The 27,245-nt window shown below is 41.8% G+C and overlaps 1 protein-coding gene and 1 long non-coding RNA gene across 6 annotated transcripts in view; one reads left to right on the top strand and one right to left on the bottom strand.

Annotated features, from left to right (window-relative positions):
- Positions 1-23,189, bottom strand: part of LOC307191291 — a 220,558-nt gene extending 197,369 nt beyond the window's left edge. For both annotated transcript variants that reach the window (XR_013829681.1, XR_013829682.1), the window contains exon 1: positions 22,824-23,189. This is a non-coding gene — a long non-coding RNA (uncharacterized lncRNA). The remainder of the gene's footprint in view (positions 1-22,823) is intronic.
- PIK3CG (phosphatidylinositol-4,5-bisphosphate 3-kinase catalytic subunit gamma) overlaps positions 1-26,825 on the top strand; it is a 36,449-nt gene extending 9,624 nt beyond the window's left edge. For 3 of the 4 annotated variants that reach the window (XM_079931245.1, XM_079931246.1, XM_079931247.1), the window contains exons 6-11: positions 2,201-2,347; positions 3,748-3,838; positions 4,761-4,891; positions 5,871-5,982; positions 7,177-7,334; positions 23,067-26,825. In XM_079931245.1, coding sequence (XP_079787371.1) covers positions 2,201-2,347; positions 3,748-3,838; positions 4,761-4,891; positions 5,871-5,982; positions 7,177-7,334; positions 23,067-23,345 — 918 coding nt within the window. In that variant the 3' untranslated portion in view covers positions 23,346-26,825. The remainder of the gene's footprint in view (positions 1-2,200; positions 2,348-3,747; positions 3,839-4,760; positions 4,892-5,870; positions 5,983-7,176; positions 7,335-23,066) is intronic. The other variant, XM_079931248.1, reaches the window with a different exon arrangement.
- Positions 26,826-27,245: the final 420 nt, after the last annotated feature.

The raw sequence follows: 27,245 nt of genomic DNA, 5'->3' as shown, positions 1-27,245 counted from the left end.
TCCATTGCAAGTGTACAGTTCAAGGAGTTTTGCCAAACGTATACAACCATATCGCCACAATGAAGATATAGAATATTTCCATAGAAATTTATAGAAAAAATTCTTTCATATCCCTTTGCAGTTAGTCCCTTCCTCCTTCCATCCTCCATCCCGGATGACGGATCTGTCTTCTATCGTGTAATTTTGCCCTTTCTAGAATGTCATGAAGTGGAATCATACAGTATGTAGTTTTCGTATATGGATTCTTTTACTTAGCATAATGCTCTGAAGATCCATCCATGTTGCTGTGTGTCTCAGTGATCTGTCCCTTTTTATGACTGAGTAATATTCCCTTATATGGTTATACCACAATTTGTTTTCCATTCACCTTTTGAGTAAATATTTAACAGTGAGATCGTTGGGTCAGAAGGGACGTGTGTGTTTATAAGATACTGCCAAACTGGTTTTCCATTTTATAATGGCAACCGTGCCATTTTATCTTCCCACCACAATGTGTGCAAGTTCTGATTGTTCCACATCCTAGAGAACACTTGTTATCATCAGTCTTCTTAATTTTAGCCATTCAAATGGGTATGAAGTGGCACTTCACTGTTGTTTTTATTTGCATTTCCCTAGTGATGCTGAGCATCTTTTCATGTGCTTTTGATAAGTTTCCATCTTCTTTTGAGAAGTTTCTATTCATATCTTCCATTCACTTTTAATTTAGGTTACCACCTTCTTCTTATTTACGAGTTATTTATATATTCTGGATACAAATCCTTTATCAGGCATATAGTTTACAAATATTTTCTCCCAGTCTGCGGCAGAAGGTTTTAATTCTGATTAAGTCCAATTTATCACTTTTTCTTTTATGCTTCATGAATTTCGTGGCCTAAGAAATATTTGCTTCATCCAGTAACCAGGGGTGGACCTCCACCTCCTCCACCAAGGGGTATTTGGTAACGTCCAGAGACATTTTTTGTTTTTGTTTTTGTTGTTTGCGGTACGCGGGCCTCTCACTGTTGCGGCCTCTCCCATTGTGGAGCACAGGCTCCGGACGCGCAGGCTCAGCGGCCATGGCTCACGGGCCCAGCCGCTCCGCGGCATGTGGGATCCTCCCAGACCGGGACACGAACCCGTGTCCCCTGCATCGGCAGGCGGACTCTCAACCACTGCGCCACCAGGGAAGCCCGAGAGACATTTTTGATTGTTACAACCGGGAGAATGCTACTAGCATCCAGTGGGTAGAGCCCAGGGGTGCTGCTAAATATCCTGCGATACACAGGACAGTCCCCGCTGCAACAAACAGTTATCCAGCCCCAAATGTCAGCAGTGCCAAAGTTGAGAAACACTGCCTAATTCAATGTAGCAAATATTTTTTCCTAGAAGTTTTAATCTCACATTTAAGTCTTTGATCCATGTTTAATTTTATATACAATTAGCAGTAAACTCGCTCTCTAGCAAAAGCACACACTATCCACTGTCCTTTTGAAGTCAGAAATTGGTAGGAATAATGATATATTAATACAGCTTCAAATTGTGTTTGTTTGTTTTTTTAAAGACCACGTCACATTTTTGACCCTTGGTGAATTCACTTTCGGCTAAAACTCCTAAGATTTTCTCTTTTTGAATGAGTGGCTGCTAAACCACCTTTCTCCCACCTTGAATTTATTTCGACGTATGGGGGTTTGGGGGAGGGGACAGGCATTGTGCCGGAGTGCTAGAGTCTCATCTTTTGCTGTTAAATTTCATCTTGTTGCATTTGGCCTGGAATTAGACTGCATCTGATTTTTGACAACCATTTTTAGACACTATGGTAGCAATAGAACTCTTTTTCTTTTTTCAAACTAATTCTTAGAGGGAGGCCAGATATGTATAGACAAACAACAGCACAATTGCTCTTTGTTAGAGGGGACAAGAGTCCTACGGGAGGGGGGTATGCAGAGGATGGGATATGCCACACCTCTTAGGCACCCCCACAGATGCTTAGGGTTCCTTGCAACACACTTTGAGAACCACTGGTTTAAGTGTTGTAACTTGCTCTCACTAGCATTTTTGGATTTGGTGAAAATGCCTTCTGCATTTTTACCCAAATCATTGAAAATCCTTTTCCAACTGGGACTTTGTCCTAGATGTTTACAGAGATGCTTTGCGAGAGGGTGTGCATCTCCACCATGTGTCTTCAATTGTGTGTGGGAAACATGTGGCTGTCTTCTTACAGATTGAAAAATGTAAGGTGATGGCCTCCAAGAAAAAGCCCCTGTGGCTTGAGTTTAAATGTGCCGACCCTACAGCTCTGTCAAATGAAACAATTGGAATTATCTTTAAACACGGCGACGATCTGCGCCAGGACATGCTGATTTTACAGGTGTGCCGCTGTTAAGGAATTTTTTTTCAGCTATCTGAAACAAGAATTCTGTACTAGATCTAAAAAAATGCCTTCTACTGACCCTGTTCCATTCTCCTATTTTGTATGATGAACAGTGATCAAAGGTGACATAATAGAGTTTTCACTGGGGGAATATAGTCGTGGACCATTAGATACGAAATCTAGTGAGCCTCACAGTTCTGTCCATTCCTGAGGAGATGCATACCCAGCATTCCCAAATAGCCAGATGCACTTCCCTGCCCTAAGCTCTTTCTTATACAACGCATTCCTAGTGTGGCAACATGGAATAGAAACCTATTTTACCCCCAAGTATCCACTTTATTCATATCCACAGACATAGCCACACACTCTCAGATGCTCTCCTTAGATACATCACCTTTGGTACACATCCACATACACAAACTGAAGTGAATGATGTGATAGGAAGGAGGGAGAAGGTGAACAGGTAGGTGACTGGAGAATTTATGCAGTTACGTAACAAGAGTGAACAGATTACTAGAACAGAAGACGGATGGTGAAGGTATCAATGCTGATCATTTTCATATTATCTAACATAAACTTTAGCTTTGCAGATTTGTAAAGTAATATTCTCTATACCCTAGTTTAATACTGTAGAAGTAACACCGTTTCTAATATTTCATGTGATTTATTTAAAATAGGCAAACCATGGAATCTAAAATATGATACAAATGAACTTATTGACAAAACAGAAATAAACTCACAGACATAGAGAACAAACTTACGGTTACCACAGGGGAAAGGGTAGGGGGGATAAATGAGGAGTTTGGGATTAACAGATACACACGACTATATATAAAATAGATTAACAACAAGGACCTACTGTACAGCACAGGGAATTCTACTCAATATCTTGTAATAACCTATAATGGAAAAGAATCTGAAAAAGAATGGGAAAAGTAATCATACCCACACTAGGGGGTTAATAAAAAGGATCAACATAAAACAGTCCTCGGTGAATGTCAGCTACCATTATCATCGCCGTTACTGTTGCCTTGGTTGTAGCCCAAGAGTGCCTTATGGATAGAAATGTGTAAAGATGTTAGAGTGGAACTTTTTCTATTGTGGTAAAATACACATAACTAGGAACATTTGAATAATAGATAAATCATGGCTAAAACCTACGCCCAGAGAAATCCAACTATTCTCTTCCCCAAGGTGCCTCTCAGGGACCGAAATTAACAGGCTCCCGAGGAAGGGAAACATTAGAGTACCAGGTTGATAAATAAAAGTACATTTGTTACTTACATATTTTATGTTCACTTCAATGTTTTGTGTTACCAGAGAAGACTGTTGTTGTTTTTAACAGAGAAGAATAATACATATTTATAATGGAAACGTTTTTGTGTTTTGATGCCCAGATTCTACGAATCATGGAGTCCATTTGGGAGACTGAATCTTTGGATCTGTGCCTCCTCCCATATGGTTGCATTTCAACTGGCGACAAAATAGGTACGTGGGGACCTCAGAAGATGAATATACTGCTCGTCTCATTTTAAAAGACCGCCATCCCATGGGACTTCCCTGGCAGTCCAGTGGTTAAGACTTTGCACTTCCACTGCAGGGGGCACAGGTTCGATCCCTGGTTGAGGAACTAAGATCCCGCATGCCAAGCGGCCATCATCCCTTCAGTGTTGGCATTTAATAACAGAAAATTTACAATCATAATACATATAAAAAGGAAGAGGATGTTCCAAGGCTGGTGCATGTGACTCAGTTTAATACGGACATGTTGAAAATATATGAATGCCTGATTCAACTCCTTGTGACTGACTGTACATGGAGGTGATTTTAGTGAGAACTTGTTCCTTCCTCTTGACTTCTCCACCGCTAAATTTTCACTCGTTTCATTGCACAGTAAACTTCTCTCTCACAAATAACATTTCAAAGTAGAGGGAAAGATCTGTCACTTGTTTCACCATCCCAGACTTTACATTATCAAAGCTATTCCATACTCTCCTCTTAGGTGCTTTTACAGACATTTCACATTTTAATTTCAGTCAAACCGATTTTTAGTCAAGTTTCCAATTTGAGAAGTAGAGAACATCATTCCCATTTGACCCTGAAATTTAAAAAAGGAAAAGGCAAAGGTTGCCAAGGGAAGAAGGATGTGTTCGGCACATTAATGCTTTTGCTTATTCAAAACCAACCCTTTCCTCTTTTCATCCAGGGATAGTGAAAGCAGGTCCCACACAACTTCCCTATCCGCCTCCTTTTCTTTCTCTTCCTCCTAAGAAAACCACCAGCACAAACGTGGAAAATAACCCTGTGGTTAAGAAAGCTCTCTGCCCTCCACTCAACAAAGACACAGCCATTCCTCCTCCGGGTCAGGCACTCAGCCCCAGTTCACATCAGACTCTGCATCTTCCCGCAGGAATGATCGAGATCGTGAAAGACGCCACGACGATTGCCAAGATTCAGCAAAGCACAGTGGGCAACACGGGCGCCTTTAAAGATGAAGTGCTGAATCACTGGCTCAAAGAGAAATGCCCTATTGAAGAAAAGGTGGGCTCCTGCTTCTCCCTACTCTGAAGGCTCCTGACAAGTTATCATGATACAGCAGAATAATGACATGTTTTTAAGGGGTCTACCAGTGCCATGCCTCCTGACTCACTGGTGAAGCACCTTCCTCCTGCGCTCCTTGGGGTTTAAGCAATTTCCCCTGGTGACACAGCAGATCTGTGCAAAACAGAGGTGCTCACTCAGACCTCGCTGAGCATTTGCTTCTCCTTTGATTATCAGGCCTGCTTTGCATAAAATTTGGTTCTGGGAAATAACTTGTTAGCATTTTTTATGACCATCTATTTCTGTCGTTCAGCAGAAAAATTTAGTTACCACAGATAAACTCTTTACTACCTGGAAACACTACAGACCCTAAAAAGTAATTTATAATTTACCACTGCACCCTAATTTAAATGGTAAATTACGGATGCTCAAAATGTCACTTCCATTCCTCGGAAGTACATCCGCTGAGTCCTTCACAAGCTGTTCAGCTGCTGGTTAAAATTCTGTTGTAGAGGATTAGCACTTCTCATTTGCGTGGGTAGCAGTCTTTCGGGGAGGAAATATAATTAGTAGCATTTATTAGTCTGTTAAAATGTGGATTTGTGAACCCGTGCGTACTTTTAAGTGGTCACAAGCAAAACATATGTTCACCAACGAAGGAGGAATCATTACAGGTTCTGTGTTGGCGTTGGCAAGCGATGCATGGAAAGGCAGTGAACCCTTTGATTAAAGTACTGTTGTCCTTTGACTGTCGTTTCCTCCTCATGCTACTGTGATTCATTGTATCTTCACCTAACATGTAAGTAGAGCAATGAGCAAGTTGGCTCCTAATAGACAGAACATTAACGATATGAGGTACCACTAACTTGCTCTCTGAAAATGATTCCCAGAACAGTGTCTTTTCGGGAGTCCTTTGTAACAGACTCATGCTGCTCTTTGTAGTTGGGACACGACTAATATTTGGTTGCATTTTAACTAGTTTCAGGCAGCGGTGGAGAGATTCGTTTATTCCTGTGCTGGCTACTGTGTGGCAACCTTTGTTCTTGGAATAGGTGACAGACACAATGACAATATTATGATCTCAGAGACAGGTGAGTTTGTTTTTGATAGAGTAATGTTTTTTGATTGTGGTAAGATATGCATAACATAAAAGTTACCCTTTTAACCAGTTTTAAGTGTGTACTCTAGTGACATTAACCGCACTCACATTGTTGTACAACCGTCACCACCATCCACCTTCAGAACTTTTTCATCTGCCCCAATGGACCTCTGTACCCACCAAACACTAACCCCCCATCCCTGCCTTCCCCAGCACAGAGTAATTTTTAAATGGAGCTCAAGGTTGGAGCAAAGATCTAGAGGTCATTATTGTATAGCGACACAGAGGCTGTGACCACCCTACGGAGGACCCAGGAGTGAGTAACAGAAGAAGATGCAGCAAAGGAGAATTAAGAAGGACAAGCCAGACAGGAGCTAGAAAGCTAGGAAGGTGGGCGTGATCAACAGTGCCAGATGGTGCAGAGAAGCAACAAACAGAGTCACCTTTTCTTGATACCCTCCAATCTGAAGTGCCGTGCCTTCCTCACTGAGTCACTGTCCATTCTGACAGTGGTCAGTACTGGTTGCATACCATGACATTTTCCTCTAAGAAATCTGGACCAATTTAAGAGTAGAGTCTGGAAAAAACACCGTATCGGGGTAAATCGCTAACTCTCTGTGGGAATCAAGAGATAATGCATTTATGGAACCTTCATACGATAGAGAGCTCTGTAAATGAGAAGAGAGGAAGGGAATTGTGGTGGTGATGGTGACAGTGGTAGAAATTGACCCAAAGGAGATTCAAAATGATTTATTTCTAGCCTGCTACTCAAAAATAAAAGGTGACTGCCCCTCCCCCAAACAGAGCAAAACATCAGTCTCTCCTGAGTTACAGAAAGAGCCTAAGAGAGTCTTGGGCATAATGATGACATATAAGCCAGAGAGTTTTGGTTTATATTTGTAAGAATAATTCTGAGACAAGAATTTTTTTAATGGTGTTTGGCTGTCATTGAAAGAACACCAGAAGGATATCAAAACTACGCTTGTTTCGAAGAGTGCTTTGTGGCCACTACTACACACACCTGCTAAGACAAAATACATCACAAGCAAAGAGTAAAAATAGCTCTCCCACCCAAGATAGCTCATTTTCAGGCAACTTCAAAATATTTCAAGAAGTGAACAAACCAGGGTGTTGTTTGCAACTGCTGAGGCCAGTATAATGACGTCAGACATTTTCTTCTCTTAAGGAAATCTGTTTCATATCGACTTTGGGCACATTCTTGGGAATTACAAAAGTTTCCTGGGCATTAATAAAGAGAGAGTACCATTTGTGCTAACTCCAGACTTCCTGTTTGTGATGGGGACTTCTGGAAAGAAGACGAGTCGACACTTCCAGAAATTTCAGGTAATTGGCCTCCCTCTCGACCACCTACTGGGAACATCAACCAGATGGTGCCTGCAGCCCTCAACTCTGCCCACCCGCTTCGGGTGTGACCCACCCCCTGCCCCCAGTCGCCTCTGTTCCTTCCCCAAGTGCAAAATGATGCTTCTCAGTAAGCCCCTCTCCTAAAACCAGACAGCAAATAGAAGAATTCCATAATCAGTGAGACTGGCAAATACAGAACAGCAGGATGACACAGCCCTGAAGGACAGGGCTTTAAGGAAGAGCTCCTGGCAGGCAGGTTTAGCCTTTGAATATTTACCTAATCAGGACGTTGCCTAGAAGATGCAAATTTACGTATATTTTTCAGGACTCGCCAATGATGGTGAGCTTCTCTTGATTTTTGCTCCAGGTGTGTATTTATCAGTTACTGACACAGGAAATGCTTGCTTGTCTCTTTTTGTAGAGGAAGGTCCCTTCTCTCATTTGAAACCTCGTTAGCTCAACTACAGGTTGTCCTGAGAGCCCTGGCTTGTCCCACCTCACCTGTCCACCAGCTCCTCCACTGGTCTCCCAGCTCCCTGGGTGGGGGGCGTCCACATTCGGCTTTCTCTTTCTATTCCTTCCTGGTCTGCGTTCACTTTTGACTATCAAATGGTATTTCAAATACCCAAGGAGTAAAATGTTCACTGTTGCAAATTTAATAACTGTGAATGAACGTAACTCAGAAAAGTCGCCATTGCTACCGCAATATACCTATTTTAGAGCCATATGAACACAAAACAGATCAGTCGAGGCAACAAGTGATTACTTTACGTGCACATTGGTCTCGGGCTCCCTTTAAATAGCCCCCTCCCTTAGCGCCTCTGAAACATGGTTTGATTTGTACCAGCATTTCAGGACTGACTCTTCCTCCTGCGTGTCTACTTGAGGACCATGTTAACCTTGAGAGATGACATGCGCCTTGACCTTCAGTGGAACAGGAACTGGGATGTATTGTTTTGAAACCTATCTGTGCTTGTTTGTTCTCCTGGCTGATTTTCGTTGTGGTGGTTACCACACTTCCCCTCTCACAGCTCCAGGGGTGGTTGTCAGAGAAACTGAGATCTCTGTGGCCAGATGGTCTTAGGATTTTTAGTGTGTTTTTCTGCATAAACTCAACTGGGTTTCAGACTATTTCCAGGGATTTGACACGTTTCAGTCCTGTGTTTCTTTAAGGTTAAAAGTCACACATTGTGACAATTTCCTGGAAGAGAAAAATGGTTACATACACACACACACACACACACACACACACACACACACACACACAAACCTGGAAGAGTTTTACCATTTAAAGGGGAGGTGGGAAATACTAAATTCTCCTCTCATGGAGGTGGGGTTCATCTCCTTTGAACAAACACAGCAGCAATAGTGCCATTTGAACATTCAGGCAGACACGAGGTCTTTTTGGCCAGTGGTTTTCTCCAGAACGACTGCCCATCTGTCCTGTTGTTGACAACATTCCCATAGACCCTATAGTACCCGTGTCACTCCTAAAATCCCAGCAGTACTTTTCCTGTAGTCTTTTTTGTTGTCATTTTAAGTTTCAAAATATTCTTTAATGAAAAGATTGGGGTTTGGGGAGGCCCCCCAGAGGCCTCCCCATCTGGGCAGCTTCCGCCCAAAGCAACAACTCTTTGCAGGGAGTCTGTCCTCTCCGTCTGGGAGCATGTCTCCATCCTTTTTGTGACCAAAGCTTGTTTCTTTAGCATTTAGAACCTCTTTCACTAAAGCAACATCTAGGCAGCATGTGTACTGCCAAAAACACCCCTTGGTAAATTTTATTGTACTTATATATGTCTATGCTTTGCAGTGTTGGCATACGCTTTGATTGAATGTACGGACTTTAGCCTTAAACACAGATCAGCCCGGCACTGTAGTTGAAAGGATGGGCTTCAGAGCAGATCAGCTTGAGCTTGAATCCTGGCTCTGCTGCTTAATCGCTATGGATGTGATGCAAATTGCTTGTCCTTTCAGAACCTTGGTTTCCTCATCTGTGCGGCGGGAATTCTAAGGCCCACCGCATGTGGGGGTTTTTTTAGGGATTTTTTATGTGAAATATGTAGAAAGCTTGGCCTAGTGCCTAGTCCACAGCAGGAACTCTATCAACGGAGCTTCCATCGTCATATCCATCACAGGGGGTCCTCAGACTTTGAAAACCTTTAGGTTGAGAAGCCCTCTATGAAATGAGACCTCAAGCAGGTCTGTAATACATAAAACACAACGAAGTAGCGTTGTTCCCGTGGAAGAGCAAGTGAGGGGTTCAGGCTCTTTCTCCCCCACCTGCCCCCTTATCTGCTGGTCTCCAAGCCTTTCCCACCCTCCTCAGTCACATCAGGAAAAAGGCTGAACACATATACATATATGTGTACAATGCTACATCTGCAGAATTTCTAAAGTTTCTAGCTTGACAAAGATGAGCAGCGAGTTTTTTCATCTTTTGACTCAGATCTGCTGACAGTTTTTTGTTTTTTGTGTTTTTTTTTACATACTACTAAGCCTTCCAGAAGATATTCTGTTTCTTCGTCTTGTGCTCTCTTTTTGAGATGAAGTCCTTCAAGGTCAGGGAGCGCGTCTCTCAACTCCCTAAATAGCATCCCAGTATCTTGGATAACAAAGCTGCCATTTCTAGGTAGGCTGGAAGATGTTGTTTGAATGAAAGGTATCCTCGTTTCCAGCAACGCTAATTTTGCATTGATAAGGTTCATGAATGCACGCAGCATATTTGAATCACCTGTTGGGAAGGGTGGAGAAGAGACAGCCCACTTTTTGTTGAGCATGAGGGGAGCCTTCTCCACAAAGACTTAAAAACCTACCCAGCTCGTGGTAAGAGGATAGCGTCAGGGGAACTGAAACAGGAAAGTGTGACTCTGTCCCGCCTCCCTCTTCTTTCCAAGGTAGCTCGGTTAGCCTAGGACCAGATTCATGAGCTATTTCTAAAGAGGGCAGAGTTCACAAACAAGCCATGATAAGACAACAAGACATAAAAGCAAAGCCTACTATTTGAACCCAAGATTATCTGTTTGCCTTTGGAACAGCATCCCGGACACAGGGCGCTAAACAGACATATCGCAATGATGATGATTTTGATAAATCAATTCTCTATAGAAAAAAAATCTCTCCCTTACTAAAGAGAGAAAAAATTAAACAATGGTTTTCCCACTGGTCATGTATTTTAGAACCACTTTATTTGAAATGTCCCTGACCAATTATAGAACACACTCACGTGCAAATACATTGATATCATTGGCAAATGAAATTTGGCTTCTCATTTACTTTCATGTAAGAACGTGCGGGTTTTTTTCCCTCAATTTTAAAAGTAGCAAATGCTTCCTTTAAAAAACAAAGCCAGCAAAATATTAAAACTATCAGGATATAAAATACCCACTATCCCAACTTCCAAAAATAACACGGTCAACATTTTAGTGGTTTTCCTTCATTCTGTAAATATCTGGTCTTTTACCTAAATAAGCTCTTTCATCAGTGGTATCACTGTAGCTTTAAATGTTCAAACTCTGTACTTCTCACTTGTTGTTTTGATTAGGAAAGGAATGAAGAGGGGACATCATAATTGGAAAAACTCTGAATTTGAGTTTGAATCTGACTTCTAATCCCATTTCAACCACTATCACCTTAAAGACCAAATTAATCAGAATTTGGTTAAAAACTGAACTTAAACAGCAGACACAATGTTACTCCCTTACTTTAAACCATTTAGTGGCTTCTCATCTCGTTTTGAATCATATCTGAACACCTAAGCTCACCCTACAAGCCCCTGCCCCCTCTAGCCTCTCCCCATGGCACCAGCCTTCCTTCTCTCACTGGGTCAGGGCGGCCTTCCTCTGCACCTGCCCCCAGTCCGGGCCTCCTCCCTGGAACGCCCTTCACTGCCCTCTGCCCAAATGTCATTCCTCAGAGCCCTCTTCTAGATGAGGCCCCTCATGTTATCCTGGCCACAGCGCGCCGCGTGTTGCCTTCAGAGCATCCGTCACAGCAGGTAGTTCTCGGCACCATCTGCCGCTTGTCTCTCCCTTCCCAGAGGCAGCTCTGGGCAGCAGGGCCATGTCTGACCTGCATCCCGCACATGGGTCCTGAGACCTAGGATGCCCTCAGTAGGTACCAGTCGGTAGAGGAGCAATTCCTGCCCCGGGGAGGAGATGAATGAGACTAGAGAGCCCCTCTGGTTTCTTCCTTCCCCACAATACATCGTATTCTGTGAGTTTATGAAGTGGTAACTCACACACAGATTGACAAGCTGCCATTGCATGGCTGTTAGTTAATAAGCCTTCAAGATGCGGTTAAATGCCACACATCCAGAGAGGAAGTAAGTCTAATTATGAAATCTAATGTTTTGGTAAATAATACAGACCTGTGTCACCTGGTGCCTAGTCATATTTGTGTGGCGATTTCCTTAGTGACATAAACATTACTTGTTTTTCCCCAGTCAGAGCAGTAGTCATGCCGATGGGGCATTCAGGATAAACCTATAGTGTACATTCAACATAGGACAGTTTGCAAGGAGTGTGAAACTTGGCCTTGTAGAAGCAAGCAAGCATTTTGAAGATGTTCTTTGCACACAGTAGGAACTAAGCAAATGTGTGTTGTCGGATGGAGCTGAAGAAATCAGGGGAGTCAAGTAACCTCTTCGCATGCACAGCTCTGCACAGTAGGCGGCGATGAGCGTATTTAAAAGGCACTTGCCCCTAGATGTCACTCTTTTTTTTTTTTGGTAGTCTTTCAGTTTTTTGGGTTTCTATTAATTTTTTTTTTTTACATCTTTATTGGAGTATAATTGCTTTACAATGGTGCGTTAGTTTCTGCTTCACAACAAAATGAATCAGTTATACATATACATATGTTCCCATATCTCTTCCCGCTTGCATCTCCCTCCCCTCCACCCTCCCTATCTCACCCCTCTAGGTGGTCACAAAGCACCGAGCTGATCTCCTTGTGCGGTGCGGCTGCTTCCCACTAGCTATCTACCTTACGTTTGGTAGTGTATATATTTCCATGCCTCTCTCTCACTTTGTCACAGCTTACCTTTCCCCCTCCGCATATCCTCAAGTCCATTCTCTAGTAGGTCTGTGTCTTTATTCCTGTCTTACCCCAAGGTTCTTCATGACATTTTTTTCCTTAAATTCCATATATATGTGTTAGCATACAGTATTTGTCTTTCTCCTTCTGACTTACTTCACTCTGTATGACAGACTCTACGTCTATCCACCTCATTAAAAATAGCTCAATTTCGTTTCTTTTTATGGCTGAGTAATATTCCATTGTATATATGTGCCACATCTTCTTTATCCATTTATCTGATGATGGACACTTAGGTTGCTTCCATCTCCTGGCTATTGTAAATAGAGCTGCAATGAACATTTTGGTACATGATGCTTTTTGAATTATGGTTTTCTCAGGGTATATGCCCAGTAGTGGGATTGCTGGGTCATATGGTAGTTCTATTTTTAGTTTTTTAAGGAACCTCCATACTGTTCTCCATAGTGGCTGTACCAATTCACTTTCCCACCAGCAGTGCAAGAGTGTTCCCTTTTCTCCACACCCTCTCCAGCATTTATTGTTTCTAGATTTTTTGATGATGGCCATTCTGACTGGTGTGAGATGATATCTCATTGTAGTTTTGATTTGCATTTCTCTAAGGATTAATGATGTTGAGCATTCTTTCATGTGTTTGTTGGCAGTCTGTATATCTTCTTTGGAGAAATGTCTATTTAGGTCTTCTGCCCATTTTTGGATTGGGTTGTTTGTTTTTTTGTGATTAAGCTGCATGAGCTGCTTATAAATTTTGGAGATTCATCCTTTGTCAGTTGCTTCATTTGCAAATATTTTCTCACATTCTGAGGGCTGTCTTTTGGCCTTTCGGTTTCCTTTGCTGTGCAAAAGCTTTGAAGTTTCATTATGTCCCATTTGTTTATTTTTGTTTTTATTTCCATTTCTCTAGGAGGTGGGTGAAAAAGGATCTTGCTGTGATTTATGTCATAGAGTGTTCTGCCTATGTTTTCCTCTAAAAGTTTGATAGTGTCTGGCCTTACATTTAGGTCTTTAATCCATTTTGAGTTTATTTTTGTGTATGGTGTTAGGGAGTGTTCTAATCTCATACTTTTACATGTAGCTGTCCAGTTTTCCCAGCACTACTTATTGAAGAGGCTGTCCTTTCTCCACATTACATTCCTGCCTCCTTTATCAAAGATAAGGTGACCATATGTGCGTGGGTTTATCTCTGGGCTTTCTATACTGTTCCATTGATCTATCTTTCTGTTTTTGTGCCAGTACCATACTGTCTTGATTACTGTACCTTTGTTGTATAGTCTGAAGTCAGGGAGCCTGATTCCTCCAACTCCGTTCTTCTTTCTCAATACTGCTTTGGCTATTTGGGGTCTTCCGTGTTTCAATACAAATTGTGAAATTTTTTGTTCTAGTTCTGTGAAAAATGCCAGTGGTAATTTGATAGGGATTGCATTGAATCTGTAGGTTGGGTAGTAGAGTCATTTTCACAATGTTGATTCTTCCAATCCAAGAACATGGTATATCTCTCCATCTATTTGTATCATCTTTAATTTCTTTCATCAATGTCTTATAATTTTCTGTATACAGGTCTTTTGTCTCCTTAGGTAGGTTTATTCCTAGATATTTTATGCTTTTCGTTGCAATGGTAAATGGGAGTGTTTTCTTGATTTCACTTTCAGATTTTTCATCATTAGTGTATAGGAATGCCAGAGATTTCTGTGCATTAATTTTGTATCCTGCTACTTTACCAAATTCATTGATTAGCTCTAGTTTTCTGGTAGCATCTTTAGGATTCTCTATGTATAGTATCATGTCATCTGCAAACAGTGACAGCTTTACTTCTTCTTTTCCGATCTGGATTCCTTTTATTTCCTTTTCTTCTCTGATTGCTGTGGTTAAAACTTCCAAAACTATGTTGAGTAAGAGTGGTGAGAGTGGGCAACCTTGTCTTGTTCCTGATCTTAGTGGAAATGCTTTCAGTTTTTCACCACTGAGGACAATGTTGGCTGTGGGTTTGTCATATATGGCCTTTATTATGTTGAGGAAAGTTCCCTCTATGCCTACTTTCTGCAGGGTTTTTATCATAAATGGGTGTTGAATTTTGTCAAAAGCTTTCTCTGCATCTATTGAGATGATCATATGATTTTTGTCCTTCAATTTGTTAATATGGTGTATCACATTGATTGATTTGCGTGTATTGAAGAATCCTTGCATTCCGGGAATGAACCCCACTTGATCATGGTGTATGATCCTTTTAATGTGCTGCTGGATTCTGTTTGCTAGTATTTTGTCGAGGATTTTTGCATCTATGTTCATCAGTGATGTCACTCTTAAGAAGGGTTTGATAGAAGTCTGGAGCCCCTACACGGTGTTGCTTTAATCTAGGAGGCCAGTTTCATCAGCCCCAGCCGGGTCACCACCATGGGCAGGGTTGTCCCCAAGCAGGACGTCCCCAGGCCCCTCATCCAGCAGGCTCAGCCCTGCCCCCAGTCTCTACACAGAGTCCTGGCTCGGGTTCCGACAAACCTACATTCAGAGTCCATCTCTGCAGTGGTCTCGCTCTCACCTCAGATGCCAGGCTGTTGTAACTACTTCTGCCTCAGTTCCTCCTATTAACCTATTAACCCTGCCTGTTAACCTGCCCCTAGGCCTGAGGCCCTGCTGCCTCCTGCCGTTCACCTTGCTGGAAACTCCCGTGCTCTCCCTAACCCAGACACGGGGACCGGGGGGCCACGGAGACTTTACCTCTGACACTCTTCTGCGGTACTCCCCAGTCCTAGGCTCTGACTGCCCTTACTCGCCTGCACGTGTATATACCTCCAACTGCCTGTACCTGGCGCCTGCCTGGCTGGGCTTTCTCAGCCTCCTGCCCCATCCTGTTTGAGTCACCAGATCCTGTTTGTCCCTATCCAACACGGCACAGCCAATTCAACACACGACTACCTCAGAGGTAGTCGACATGAGCCCAGGGAAGGCTCATGTCTTTACAGTTGAATTCCCTTCAGATATGACTGTTCCCTAATTCACCCTGATTTTTTTTTTTTCTTGAGGCACGCGGGCCTCTCACTGCTGTGGCCTCTCCCGCTGCGGAGCACAGGCTCCGGATGCACAGGCTCCGGACGCACAGGCTCATCGGCCATGGCTCACGGGCCCAGCCGCTCCGCGGCATGTGGGATCCTCCCAGACTGGGACACGAACCCGTGTCCCCTGCATCAGCAGGCGGACTCCCAACCACTGCACCACCACGGAAGCCCTTCACCGATTTTAAAGCAATGAATCTTGCCCCACATTGACCTTGACTTCGGCACATGAAGCATTCATTCGTCCTGCATTTGCGGATTATCTATGGTGTGGCAGACACACTGCTGGGCCCAGGTGACGCGAGCAGGGGCGTGGCCCCAGAGCTCAGCCAAAGAGATGCGCACATAGCTCTGTAGTGCGGATTTCACCAACGGTTTGCGGAGGGAGCAGTGATTCCTGTCCTGGAAGGTAGAAGAGGGCCGTGGAGTGAAGGGAATGTTTTTATCCGGGGCCTTAAGGTCCGAGTTCATCTTCATTTTTCCTGGCAGATGCAGGAAGTCAGAAAGGAGAACATGAGCGAGGGCATGACGTTAGGATTTAGTATCAGTATTTTAGGAACAAAGAGTACAGTCGTCCAGAATGGATGGAACCTAGGTATACGTGGGCGTGTGGAGTGGAATTTGAGGCGAGAAGGGAAATTTGGATCCAATTTGAAGCAGTGCATGGGCTGCATTAGGGGGTAGAGAGCCAAGCAAAAAAGTCACTTGGAGCTCAAATGATTAATCACAAATTAATGTAATGAAGGCCTATTATAAGTCAACAGGGAGATGAGTTTGTTGAATTGTTCCTAATATATTGAGTTGTTAAAGGATTTGCATCCTCTTGGGATTTACATCCTGGCCCACTAACGAGGTCGAGCTCAGCCTCCCGTGTTCCAGTACTGAAGGCTCCAGTACTTCCTCCTCTCTCCACACTCTCCATCAGAAGATGCCTTCAGAGAAGTGTCCGCATCAGCCATGGGTAGAAGCCTGCATATGTCAGCGTGATTTCTCTGCCAGCTGCAGACTTGCGTGGGCTTGTAGAATTGTTAGGACTTAGATAAGCTTGCCAAATTTTATCACTTTTCTGGAAAACATATGAGCACAAGACTGGAAACGTGGCCTTGGACTGGATTTGTGCCTTAATCCACCAGCATGCGGTGTCACTCGGTTCCTAAGATTAGACCCCTGTTACTTTTAAACATTTATCGAGATTAACCTTCTAACTGGCATCCTTCTCACAGTGTTTAGTTTCTCTTAGAGAATTGTTTTGTCTTGTAACAGAATATTATCGAGGACATTATTCACCACGTTACAAAGTGTACTTTTTATAAAGAACTTCTTGCAAAAGTTCTATCAGGTCTTAGAAAAGTTGTGCTTCTCCTAAACAAATAGATTTTTTAAATCTTCTGAACATTGGATGAAGTAACTGATTCGATTTCCCTTTTGGATGAAGATACATTTGAAGGCCACCCTTAGCAAGAATATAGGATGTGTGATGTACAGCTTTAGTCTCTTTTCCAAACCCATTGTGGATCCCTTTACTTTTTCTACCCACTTCTAATTAATGTTACTGTGACTTTTTTTTTTTTTTTTTTCCGGTACGCGGGCCTCTCACTGTTGTGGCCTCTCCCGTTGCGGAGCACAGCCTCCAGACGCACAGGCTCAGCGGCCATGGCTCACGGGCCCAGCCGCTCCGTGGCATGTGGGATCTTCCCGGACTGGGGCACGAATCCGTGTCCCCCGCATCGGCAGGCGGACTCTCAACCACTGCGCCACCAGGGAAGCCCTGTTACTGTGACTTTTGTGTATCCAAATGTTGCACCTTCAACCCTTTTTGGAACAAGGCACAAATAAACACACACACATACATACAGTCTGTTTAGAACAGTTAACTAAAGTAGAACCGTTTAATTGTACCCTTAGGTTTCTAATGAGCTTCTAGCTAAACACTTGAGAAGATGGCAGTACAGCCCTTCCCCCTGGTAGACAGAGCTAGTCTGGGAATCATTTCTAAGTCCTTAAAGATGGCAATCCTAAGTCAAACTCCACAAATGCAAGTCCAAGCGTCAGACACACTCTTCTTTCAGATTTACCAGATTCCAGCATTACTAGGTCCTAACCACTGACCTTCTCTGTTTTGCCAAAATAACTTCTAAAGGCATTGCTTAGCCAACTCATTGATTTTTATTAAAAAAATGAAATTCTCTTTGATAAATCTTATTTTTTCTCCCCTGTCTCTGAGGAAGGAGACAGGGGAGAAAAACTAATAGTAATAGTAATGTGGCAGACAGAGGCTGCATTATTATTTAGGAAAAGTAGGTGGCTGAGGACATTTCTTCTCATTGATGAGTATATGTGAGTGTTGTCTCTCCCTCCTCTCAGCCTGGATTCTTTTTCTGGAGTTTGTGTTTTATGGCCCTGAGGTTACTTCCTTATTTTTGTAGCTGTGTACACTAATATTTCACTTCCACTTTGTTTCTAGATGAGAATGGAGGCGTTTGGTTTTAAGAAAAAGTAGGACTATTACACATGACCTTGGACTGTCTAAAGCAGCCACAGTTCATTGGTGGTTAAAAAATTAATAGACTATGCATAGAGAGGACTTTGTTTTCAGTATAGTAAACTGATAAGTTGGGACAGTGAACGAATCAAGTCAAAGTGTTGACCCTGAAATGGTAATAGTTTCCTTTGTTCTTAAGACTTAGGAGAGGGGTAGCTCTGTAAAAAGCAACCTTTCCTTTGGTACTGGTTGCTGCAATTAAGGCATTTGAATCAACTCTGAAATAAAGAGCAGATTGCCTACTATATAGGCTCAATCTACTTATTAGCTACTAATGGGTAGTGGTCCAGCCAATGACAGTAACAATGTTACACTGTTCCCCACATTCACACTAGTTAACAAGTATCTTAAACCAAGTCCTGGACATCAGGTTCTTCCTTTCCCCCTTCTTCTCTGCTCCATAGTACAGAGCCGCAACCGGCAGCTGAGAAGGACAGGATGAGGTTGCATGTGGTCAGTGGCCGGCAGCCCCGGCAGAAGGGAAAATTCTGTTGCTACAGCCAGTAACTTCTGTGTTCTGTGCTTCCCCCCGAGTTCCCCAAGCCATATCCCCACAGCCCCTCAAACCACAGGCCTCTGCTGAGGCAGCACAGTCAGGAAGCTCAGACAGACCCTATGGCTGAGTCCAAGGGCAGAAATGAAACCCCTGGGGCTTGAGCAGGCAGAGCAAGGGCCCACCTGGGCCCCTCCTAGCGAGAGAACCATCTGCTATGTAGCCAGTGTGCTATATGCTTCCACCATCCCCCTCACCTCCTGGGGCCAGCGTCAAGACACCCCCTCCATTGACCCTGGTGGGAGTGGGGCTCATCTCTGTCCTGCCCTGGCCCAGCCCACCCCTAGGTCTCTGCTGTCTGAGGGGACTTTTTGGACAGGTGGTCTAGATGGCAAGGTGACCTCCTCAGTGATGAGAAGTGTGTGACTTCTTACACTGTCAATAATAATAGCCAACCCTTTACATAGCCCTTGAATCTCACCACAATCCCGTGACACGGGTACTGCTGCTATTATTATTCTGATTTTAAGATGAGGAAACCAAGGTCCAGAGAGGTTAAGTAACTTCTCTGATGACAACCAGCTTGTCGATAATAAAGCCACGAGTTGAGTCCAGGCAGTGAGGTGTGACTGCGTGCTTTTAACCCCTGCTCCACACACCTTTAAGCAAAACATAATTAAGTCTGTACCACGTCTCTAAGTCTGCACCGCCGAACAGAATTTACACAGTGTGTCTGACCAGTATGGAGCGTATGGTTAAATTTGGAGGTGAAATTTCGTTCTCACAGAAGTGACCCTTGGGTGTGAAAATTAGAATTAACCGAATAAATTCAAGCCAGCAGAAATTCTTTATATAGGAGAGGTGGCCTTGGAGAACAACAGGACAGTTTCTTCCCTTTCATACGTCTCTCTGTGGCTACAGCGATTGGTGAATCGGGGCATTGCCACTTAAATATTTACTGAGCACCCATGGATTGGTGTTATAATGACTTGACCCCAGATTAATTTTCCTCCTCAAAATGTTCTTGTTAAAGAGTTTGACCACACAGTGGGCTCAGACCGCAGGGGATCTGCCCGGAGCCCCCAGTGTACAGAAGGCTAGAAAATAATTAAAAATCAGAATGTCCTCTAATTCAAAATCGAAAGGCATCCCCCTATCTGCCCTTGTGAAAATTGTGCGAGTTGGCCAATTAATGAGACTGTTGCCTGGGGTGAAGTCTGCCCCTAGCCTGTGTAATTGCCAAGAAATGAGAGAGACCTCAGTGGGTCCTAGGGATGAGCAAAAGAAAATGATTTCCGGACGTAAGTGGAATCATTAAGAATGCAAGGGCGCTAATGCACCACAGCCGCTTCCAGGGCGCAAGAGTTGCCTGGACCAAGGCAGGAACAGCCCAAATAGTGCTGAGTCTCCTGCTCTGTGGTAAGTAAGCAGGGAGGAGATGCAGAGTTCATCTCCCCTCCAGGTAGGGAAGGGACAGGACTAACATTTACTGAATGCTCCTTATGTACCACCCTCTATGTTGAGCATTTTATATATATTGTCTGACTTAAAAAATGCCAGAATAGTCCATGGGTTTTTGTACCTGGACAGGGTGATGCGTACACAATCCAGTCTTGACATACAGAATGACACAGGCCTGACCCCCACTATCATTGGGGTTACCCTGCCACGTGCAGATGACACAGACAAGATCATCTAAAAGCAAAATCACTATTAAAATTTTGACTGGTAAACTTATATTCTTTATTCCTATGTAAGTATTTTGTGCCCATTTACCAAAATGGGATTGTACTGCATGTGGTGTTTCATAGTTGCTTTTTAAAACTTGCTTTTACATGCTTATTAAATACTCTTCTACAGGATAATTGTAGTAGTTACAGAGCTGTGTAGGTACTTTCATAAACCCTTTTTATCGATCTCCGAGTGTAGGATATTTAAGTTGCTTTCAAGTTTCCACAATGTTAAACCATGTTCTAATGAACATTCTTGTAGATAAATCACTGCAAAATTATCTAAATTTTTTAAAGGTAAATTCCTAGCCTGGAAATTGCTGGGTAAAAGGATTCTGACATTTTTTAAGTCAAGTTTATTGAAGCATAATTCAGAGAGAACGGAATTCAGCCTTTTCAGGTGTACAGTGCTTTGAATTTTGACAAAGTTATGTAACCACCACCACAATTAAGTTATATAACATTTATAAGTATTTTAAAGCTTTTGATGCATGTTGTCAGTCATCTGCTAGGAAAAGTATACCATCTACCATCTAGTCCCATCTACCATCAGGCTATGAAAGGTGAACATTAGAGATTATCCTTAAACATTTAAAAAAAAAAAAAGATTTTCCAATTTGGTATGTGAATGTTTCCATCTCATGTTCAGTTACATTTATTTGATTACTAATGAGGTTGCGTATTTTTTCATATGTTTGCTATCTGGTTTTATGTCTTATAGTATGATATACTATATCTTTGGCCTACATTTCTAGCCCACTGTTTATCTCTTTCTTATTGCTTTGTAAGAGCTATCGGGGGCTAGGGATGAAGAAGTGATCTGTCATGTTGCAAATGTTTTCTGTTGTCATTTGCCTCTTTTAATCTTGTTTATAGCTTTTTTTCCTCAAAAATTTGAAGTTTCCGTAATCTATCTTTTCCTTATGGATTCCACCTTGGAAATCAGCTTCAGAAAGTCCTTCCTTTCTCATTCCATGATTATTTAAATATTTTCCCTTCTTTCGAATTTATTTTGGTATATCACATGGGAGAAACTTTATTTTCCCCCCAAATTATGAGCCAGTTGTACCACCCCTGGTGATCAAATAATCTTTTCCCCCACTAATCTGAGTCACCTTTATTATATATTTAATATGTACTTAGATATGTCTCTGAACTTTCCATTGTGTTCCACAAAATTTCTTATCTTTTTTGGAGAAGAATAGGTACTATATCACAGTTTTAAATATTATAGTTTTATAATGTGCTTTAATATCTAGGATGGCAAGCACTGTTTTTCGTTACTATATTTTTTCAGAATGTTCTCTCAGGCCCTACTTATCCCAGATGAACTTAAAAACATATCTGGGTTTAAATATCCAATAGGAATTTTTATTCAATTTCATTATATTTATAGATTAATCTGAGAAAAATTTTTATCTTTATAATAGTTTTATCACTGAGGAACATGCCATGTCACTCAACATGTTCAAGTTTTCTTTTACTTACTTCAGTAAATGTTTACAGTTTTTAAAAAATGGGTTCTGCATGTTTTGTGTATCTCAGGAATTTATGTATCTCAGGTGTTTATCTCAGGAATCATGGGGGTTTTGTTACCGTTATTCACAGCATCCTTCTTTTTACTTTCTAACTGGTTGCTCCTACTTATAGCATTCTATTTATTAATTTTATAAAAAGCTAGTTTAATAAAAACTAGTTACAATAGTATTTTAATTTTCTTCCCCTTCAGTGTTCCTAGAAGACAATGGTTATTTGTAAATACTACTGATTTTACCTTCACTCTTCTGATCTTATACATTTCTTTTTCCCAGACTCATTATTCAGAATGATTGTGACTGGTAATGTCAGATCATTCTTCACGTCATTTCATTTTTGTCACATGTTAAAGTACATGTTACTTTTATAAAAATCAAAAGTGTGTTTTTATCCAGTACCTTACGATGAACTACTCTTGCAAGTTTCTGATAAACCCTAGTTGCCTATGGAGTGTTATTCTCTTAACATTTTACTCAGTATTTTATTTGAAATATTTAAACCTGTAATCATTCATTTCAGTTTTCTTTAATATGCCATCTTCGCCAAATTATGATATTAAGGTTGGACTATTCTGATTTTGTAAAATTGGGAACCTTGCAACTTTTTCTTCATGTTGGAACAATTTAATTGGCATGAGCATGCCTGTTGCTTCAGAAGTGGGCTTAACTCACCTGTCACCTACTCCAAGGCTTTTAGAGAAGGCACCAGCCATAGCATTGTTGAAAGCCCTCTCTCACTCGGTATTCAGAATTTATTTTAAATTTCCAAAGGTCATTCAACAATTTTGAGAGTCAGACAATGAAAGACTAATTCATCTGTTTTCTTCGTATAGGACACATTGGAAAATAAAGATGAAAACTACCTAAATCTCAAACACCACATTTCCATCCCTTCTTTGGATTCCGTTAGCTCTTGGCAAACATTATTTATGCTTACATAAAGTTATGTGATGCCTGGCTGGTGTTCAAAAACTGACTCATTCCTCTTCAGGGACTACAGAAATTTCCACCCTCATTTGCCTAGAAAAGAGATGGAAGTAAAAAGAGTAAGAAATAAGATGAAACTTACTGTATCAGTTAGTTTTCCTTGAGCACACCCTGGGTGTATGCAACCAAGCTACGTTTCTTCAGAGATTATAAAAGCAGTCTGTGTTCTCAAGTTTTTCATCTGAGGCAGGGGACCTGCCTTGCTTGTGATGATTTCCTCGCAGGGACAGGATAATGTCATGTAAATCGCAAACCATCCTGCTGGTCTTCAGCCTACTTCGATGCCATAACAACAGTTAACAGCGTTTTCTTTCCCTTTATCCAGGATGTCTGCGTCAAGGCTTACCTAGCCCTTCGTCATCACACAAACCTACTGATCATCCTCTTCTCCATGATGTTGATGACAGGAATGCCCCAGTTAACCAGCAAAGAAGATATCGAATACATTCGGGACGCCCTGACAGTGGGGAAGAGCGAGGAGGATGCTAAAAAGTATTTTCTAGATCAGATTGAAGTTTGCAGAGACAAAGGATGGACTGTGCAGTTTAACTGGTTCCTACATCTTGTTCTTGGCATCAAACAAGGGGAGAAACATTCTGCCTAATACTTTGGGCTAGAATTTAAAAGCTTTAGATCTGTACGGCGGTCATCAAACTTGATTTAAAATGTCCTAGGACATTATGAAAGCTGCCACTTGAGAAATATAGCTCTTTCTCTAGCTGAACTCTTCACTGGAGAAAAATATTGGCACGTCTGATTGTTTAGGTGATGTTCAATTTCAGCCTTATTTGCAGGTTTGTTTTTTTCTCATTTGTCTCCATGATGTTGGAGAACATTCTAAGTTTAAACAGCCTAATTCCTCCCTCATTGTGGCTGATGTTTTGACTATCATACTATTGAGTACTTCTGGAAATTCTTTAGAGTAATTGGTAACATCTCTTTTCATCTGGGCTTCTTCTCAATTTGGGTTATCCTTGTGTTTCTCAAACTCTTTTCAGAAGAAAAAAATATGATCATTGTAACCTTTGTCTCATTCCGTAAATGACGCTTCCGAACAGCCCCTCCATGGCTGCAGATGTTAGTGATGTGCTAAAAGTAAGCAAAGCAAGCTAGTCTTTTCAGGGTCTTTTGTAGTTAGGTTCTCTTACCACTGAGACTCACAAACACAAAATGGAACATCTGAACCTTTGTGCCCTGGCCCTTCTCCGCTGGTCTGGTTCCAGGGTTAAGAAGAGCAAAATTTGTCTCAACTCTGCCCACAGAGCAAACTTTCAAGTGCAATTATGATAGCCTGCTCAGCACAGAAACAGGAAATAACTAAAGGGACTCATCTGGGGCCTTTATATTTCCCCCCCACACTGCCTCTCTTCTTCTTCACTCTCCACATTCTCACAGCTCTTTATGCAGAGTTGTGAAACCTTCAAGAATACCTTTACCCTAGAACTCAAAATTAGTTGAAAAGAATTTCTCCTCTAGGGATACTAGAATTTTAGGTACTTATTTGTAAAGATGTTTGCTGGAGTTTTTAAAAAGTACATTATTAAAGGAGACATTCCTGAAATTATGGATGTTTCCAAATGCCTTCATTTCAAATTTTGGTCTCAGCAGTTTTTTCTTTCTTTTTTAATGGAAGAAGATATTTAATACCTAAAACAGTTCTCCAAGTTAGGAAGAACACTACTTGCCCTAAGCATCTTGCAGTTTAAAGGACTTTTACACTCCAACACATTCTTCACATTTTCTAAAAGTAATTCAAATGTCTTCTTTAAAATCTATTTTCATCTCTTAAATATTTTCTATTTATTGGAAGTGTTAACAGAGAAAGATCATTAAATTATTTATAAAATATCTTAAAATGACCTATAGTTAATACTTGACCTAGAAATAACTCTGTTAATGGTGTCTATGTTTTAAGTTTAATGAGATATAAATATATATTTAATTTTTAAGTTTTCTAAATAGATACCTGTTGGACTTTGGTGTAGCCCAAACCTTTCCTTTTGAGTATGCAAAAGCCCAGTGGTTCTTAACTCTGGCTGCAAATCAGAATCACCAGGGTTACTTTAAAAATGTACCCTGCCTGAGCACCCACCTCAGCTTGTAATCCATTAGTTTGGGATGAGGCCCAGACATCAGTGGTCGCCTAAGTACTCCAGGTGATTCTAATATGCAAGCAGGGTTCAAAAGCCCTGCACGACCCTTGAAGGTGCAGGTGACACTGCTTCCTTTTCTACTGATCCTTTTCCCAGCTCCTAAGGTATCCAGAAAAAGCTCCTCTTCCTTGACAACTCATCCTTTTAAAATTACACTGATCACTCTGTACAGAGGACCATGCCTGTAATGAAATATTTATTCCTCTGTGTTAATGGAGAATAGACATTTTGTAGCATTTTTAAACCAACTATTCCCCACCATTCTTTTTTTTTTTTTTTTTTTTGCGGTACGCGGGCCTCTCACTGTTGTGGCCTCTCCCGTTGCGGAGCACAGGCTTCGGACGCGCAGGCTCAGCGGCCATGGCTCACGGGCCCAGCCGCTCCGCGGCATGTGGGATCTTCCCGGCCCGGGGCACGAACCCGTGTCTCCTGCATCGGCAGGCGGACTCCCAACCACTGCGCCACCAGGGAAGCCCCCCACCATTCTTTTGAAGAACAAAAGGAATGATGCTTTCTCATTCAGAAGAGGATGTTTCTTTGTTCTTACATAGCACAGTGAAGCTCAGACCTTGCACAAATTCCACTTGTTATTTGAGTTGCTCAAGAAATCATCTCAACGACAGAAGAATGACAGAGGATTGTATTTATATTTAACCTATTGGTGCATGTGTGTACAAATTTGCTCTTCCAAAGAACAAGTTCTTTTGTTACGCTGTTTTGTATATATATGTATCACATTGGGGTTGATTCTTCCATATTCGAGTGAAGGTACAATTTTAACTCTGTAGACATACAAATAAACAAAAATCACCTTTGTGTGCTTCCCTCATCATCCCCAATGACCCACAACTTCTGTATCTTTGAAAATGTGGTAGAACCTGGGTCATCTTGCTATCGGGAGGAGATGTTGGGGAACTGCGCCTACTCTATCTTCAGTGCCAGATGAAAACAGAGATCACAAGTCAGATGGTTCAGGTCAAAGCAGCTTATATGTGTATCCAGGATGGGTTACATAATTTGCAAACCCAGGGCAAAATGAAAACACAGGGGCTGTGGTTCACAAATCATTACAAAATTCAAGACAGCAACAGCAGAGCACTAAACCTTCTGAGCGTGCGTCACTACCCAGCTCACAAGCCCATGGAGCTGACACTGGACACGTGTGAACGATGGCTTTGGTGCTCAGCTTACATTTAGACCACGCCTGTGTGAGTGCAGGTTAACGTTCCAGATCAAAATGTTGCTTCTGCTCTAATTGAAATACCTCATCTCTACGGCTGTACGTGAAGTCCTAAAACACAGGCCCATGGCTTTGGAACTATGGCCACTAAAGGAAAGCAAAGGGGATACTGTAGCCCTAGTCCCACATGACTGCATTTGACTGGCTTTGGTGAATCTTCGGTGAGAGTAGGGGGAAGTGGAAACTGCAATAAAATATATCAACTCCTAGAGCAAACTCTTAATTTTAAAAAATTAACTTTGTTAAATATATCATTTACAAGAGTCGAATTATTTTTTAAAGAAAGGTTAGATGTCGGAATTCTGTACAATTTGGAGGCTGTTAGTGCTATATAAATGGAAATTAGTTATTTTTGGAAATGAGTCTGAAATATAATTTAGAAAGTAAGTTTCTGCAGCAAATCCTGGCCTTTATGTGGTAAGTGAGGCTCTCTTTGACTTGTGAGATAAATTGTCAATTATATTTTACTATGTAAAGAAAAAAGAAATTTGGATTTTTAAAGTTTCTGCTGTATTATTTTCTGTTTAATCCAACCGAATAATTCAGGTCATGAAATCTGGTTCTAGTCTGGGTGCTTGTCTGCATTTGCCAAAAACTCATCTTCAGGACAGATGCTGGGGAACTAAAGCACACACCTTAGCTTAAGTGAGCCCAGAGAGCTAGCCACTCCCTCTTCCGGACAGTCTCATCCTCCCCACTTGCATTTATATTTTCATTGCAAATTGTTAAATGTAAATTTAAATAAAAGAAGGAATCTGACATTGTGTGTTCTCTGCATACATTTTTCAATGTCTGAAGGTTCAGATATTCCTAAAATTCAAATTTTCTTTCAAGGAATCTTTACTGAGTGCCCACTACTTACTAGACACTGTGTGATGTATTGGAGATGACCAACGATATCCAATACTAGACCAACCCAGTCCCAGTCCTTAAAAAGTTTATAATTTGCTGGTGAGAGTAGACACTTCATGATGGGGGTTGCTGTGGGTTACATTGCGTCCCCCCAAAACATATGTTGAAGTCCTAACCCCTGGTATCTGTGAATGTGACCTTGTTTGGAAATAAGGTCTACAGATGTAATCAAATTAAGATGAAGTGGGCCTTACATATA

The sequence above is a fragment of the Stenella coeruleoalba genome (genome assembly GCF_951394435.1).
Source record: "Stenella coeruleoalba genome assembly, chromosome: 9".
In the NCBI taxonomy this organism is placed as follows: domain Eukaryota; kingdom Metazoa; phylum Chordata; class Mammalia; order Artiodactyla; family Delphinidae; genus Stenella; species Stenella coeruleoalba.
The sequence above is the reverse complement of the archived record's forward strand: the minus strand, read 5'-3'. Positions and strand labels throughout refer to the sequence as shown.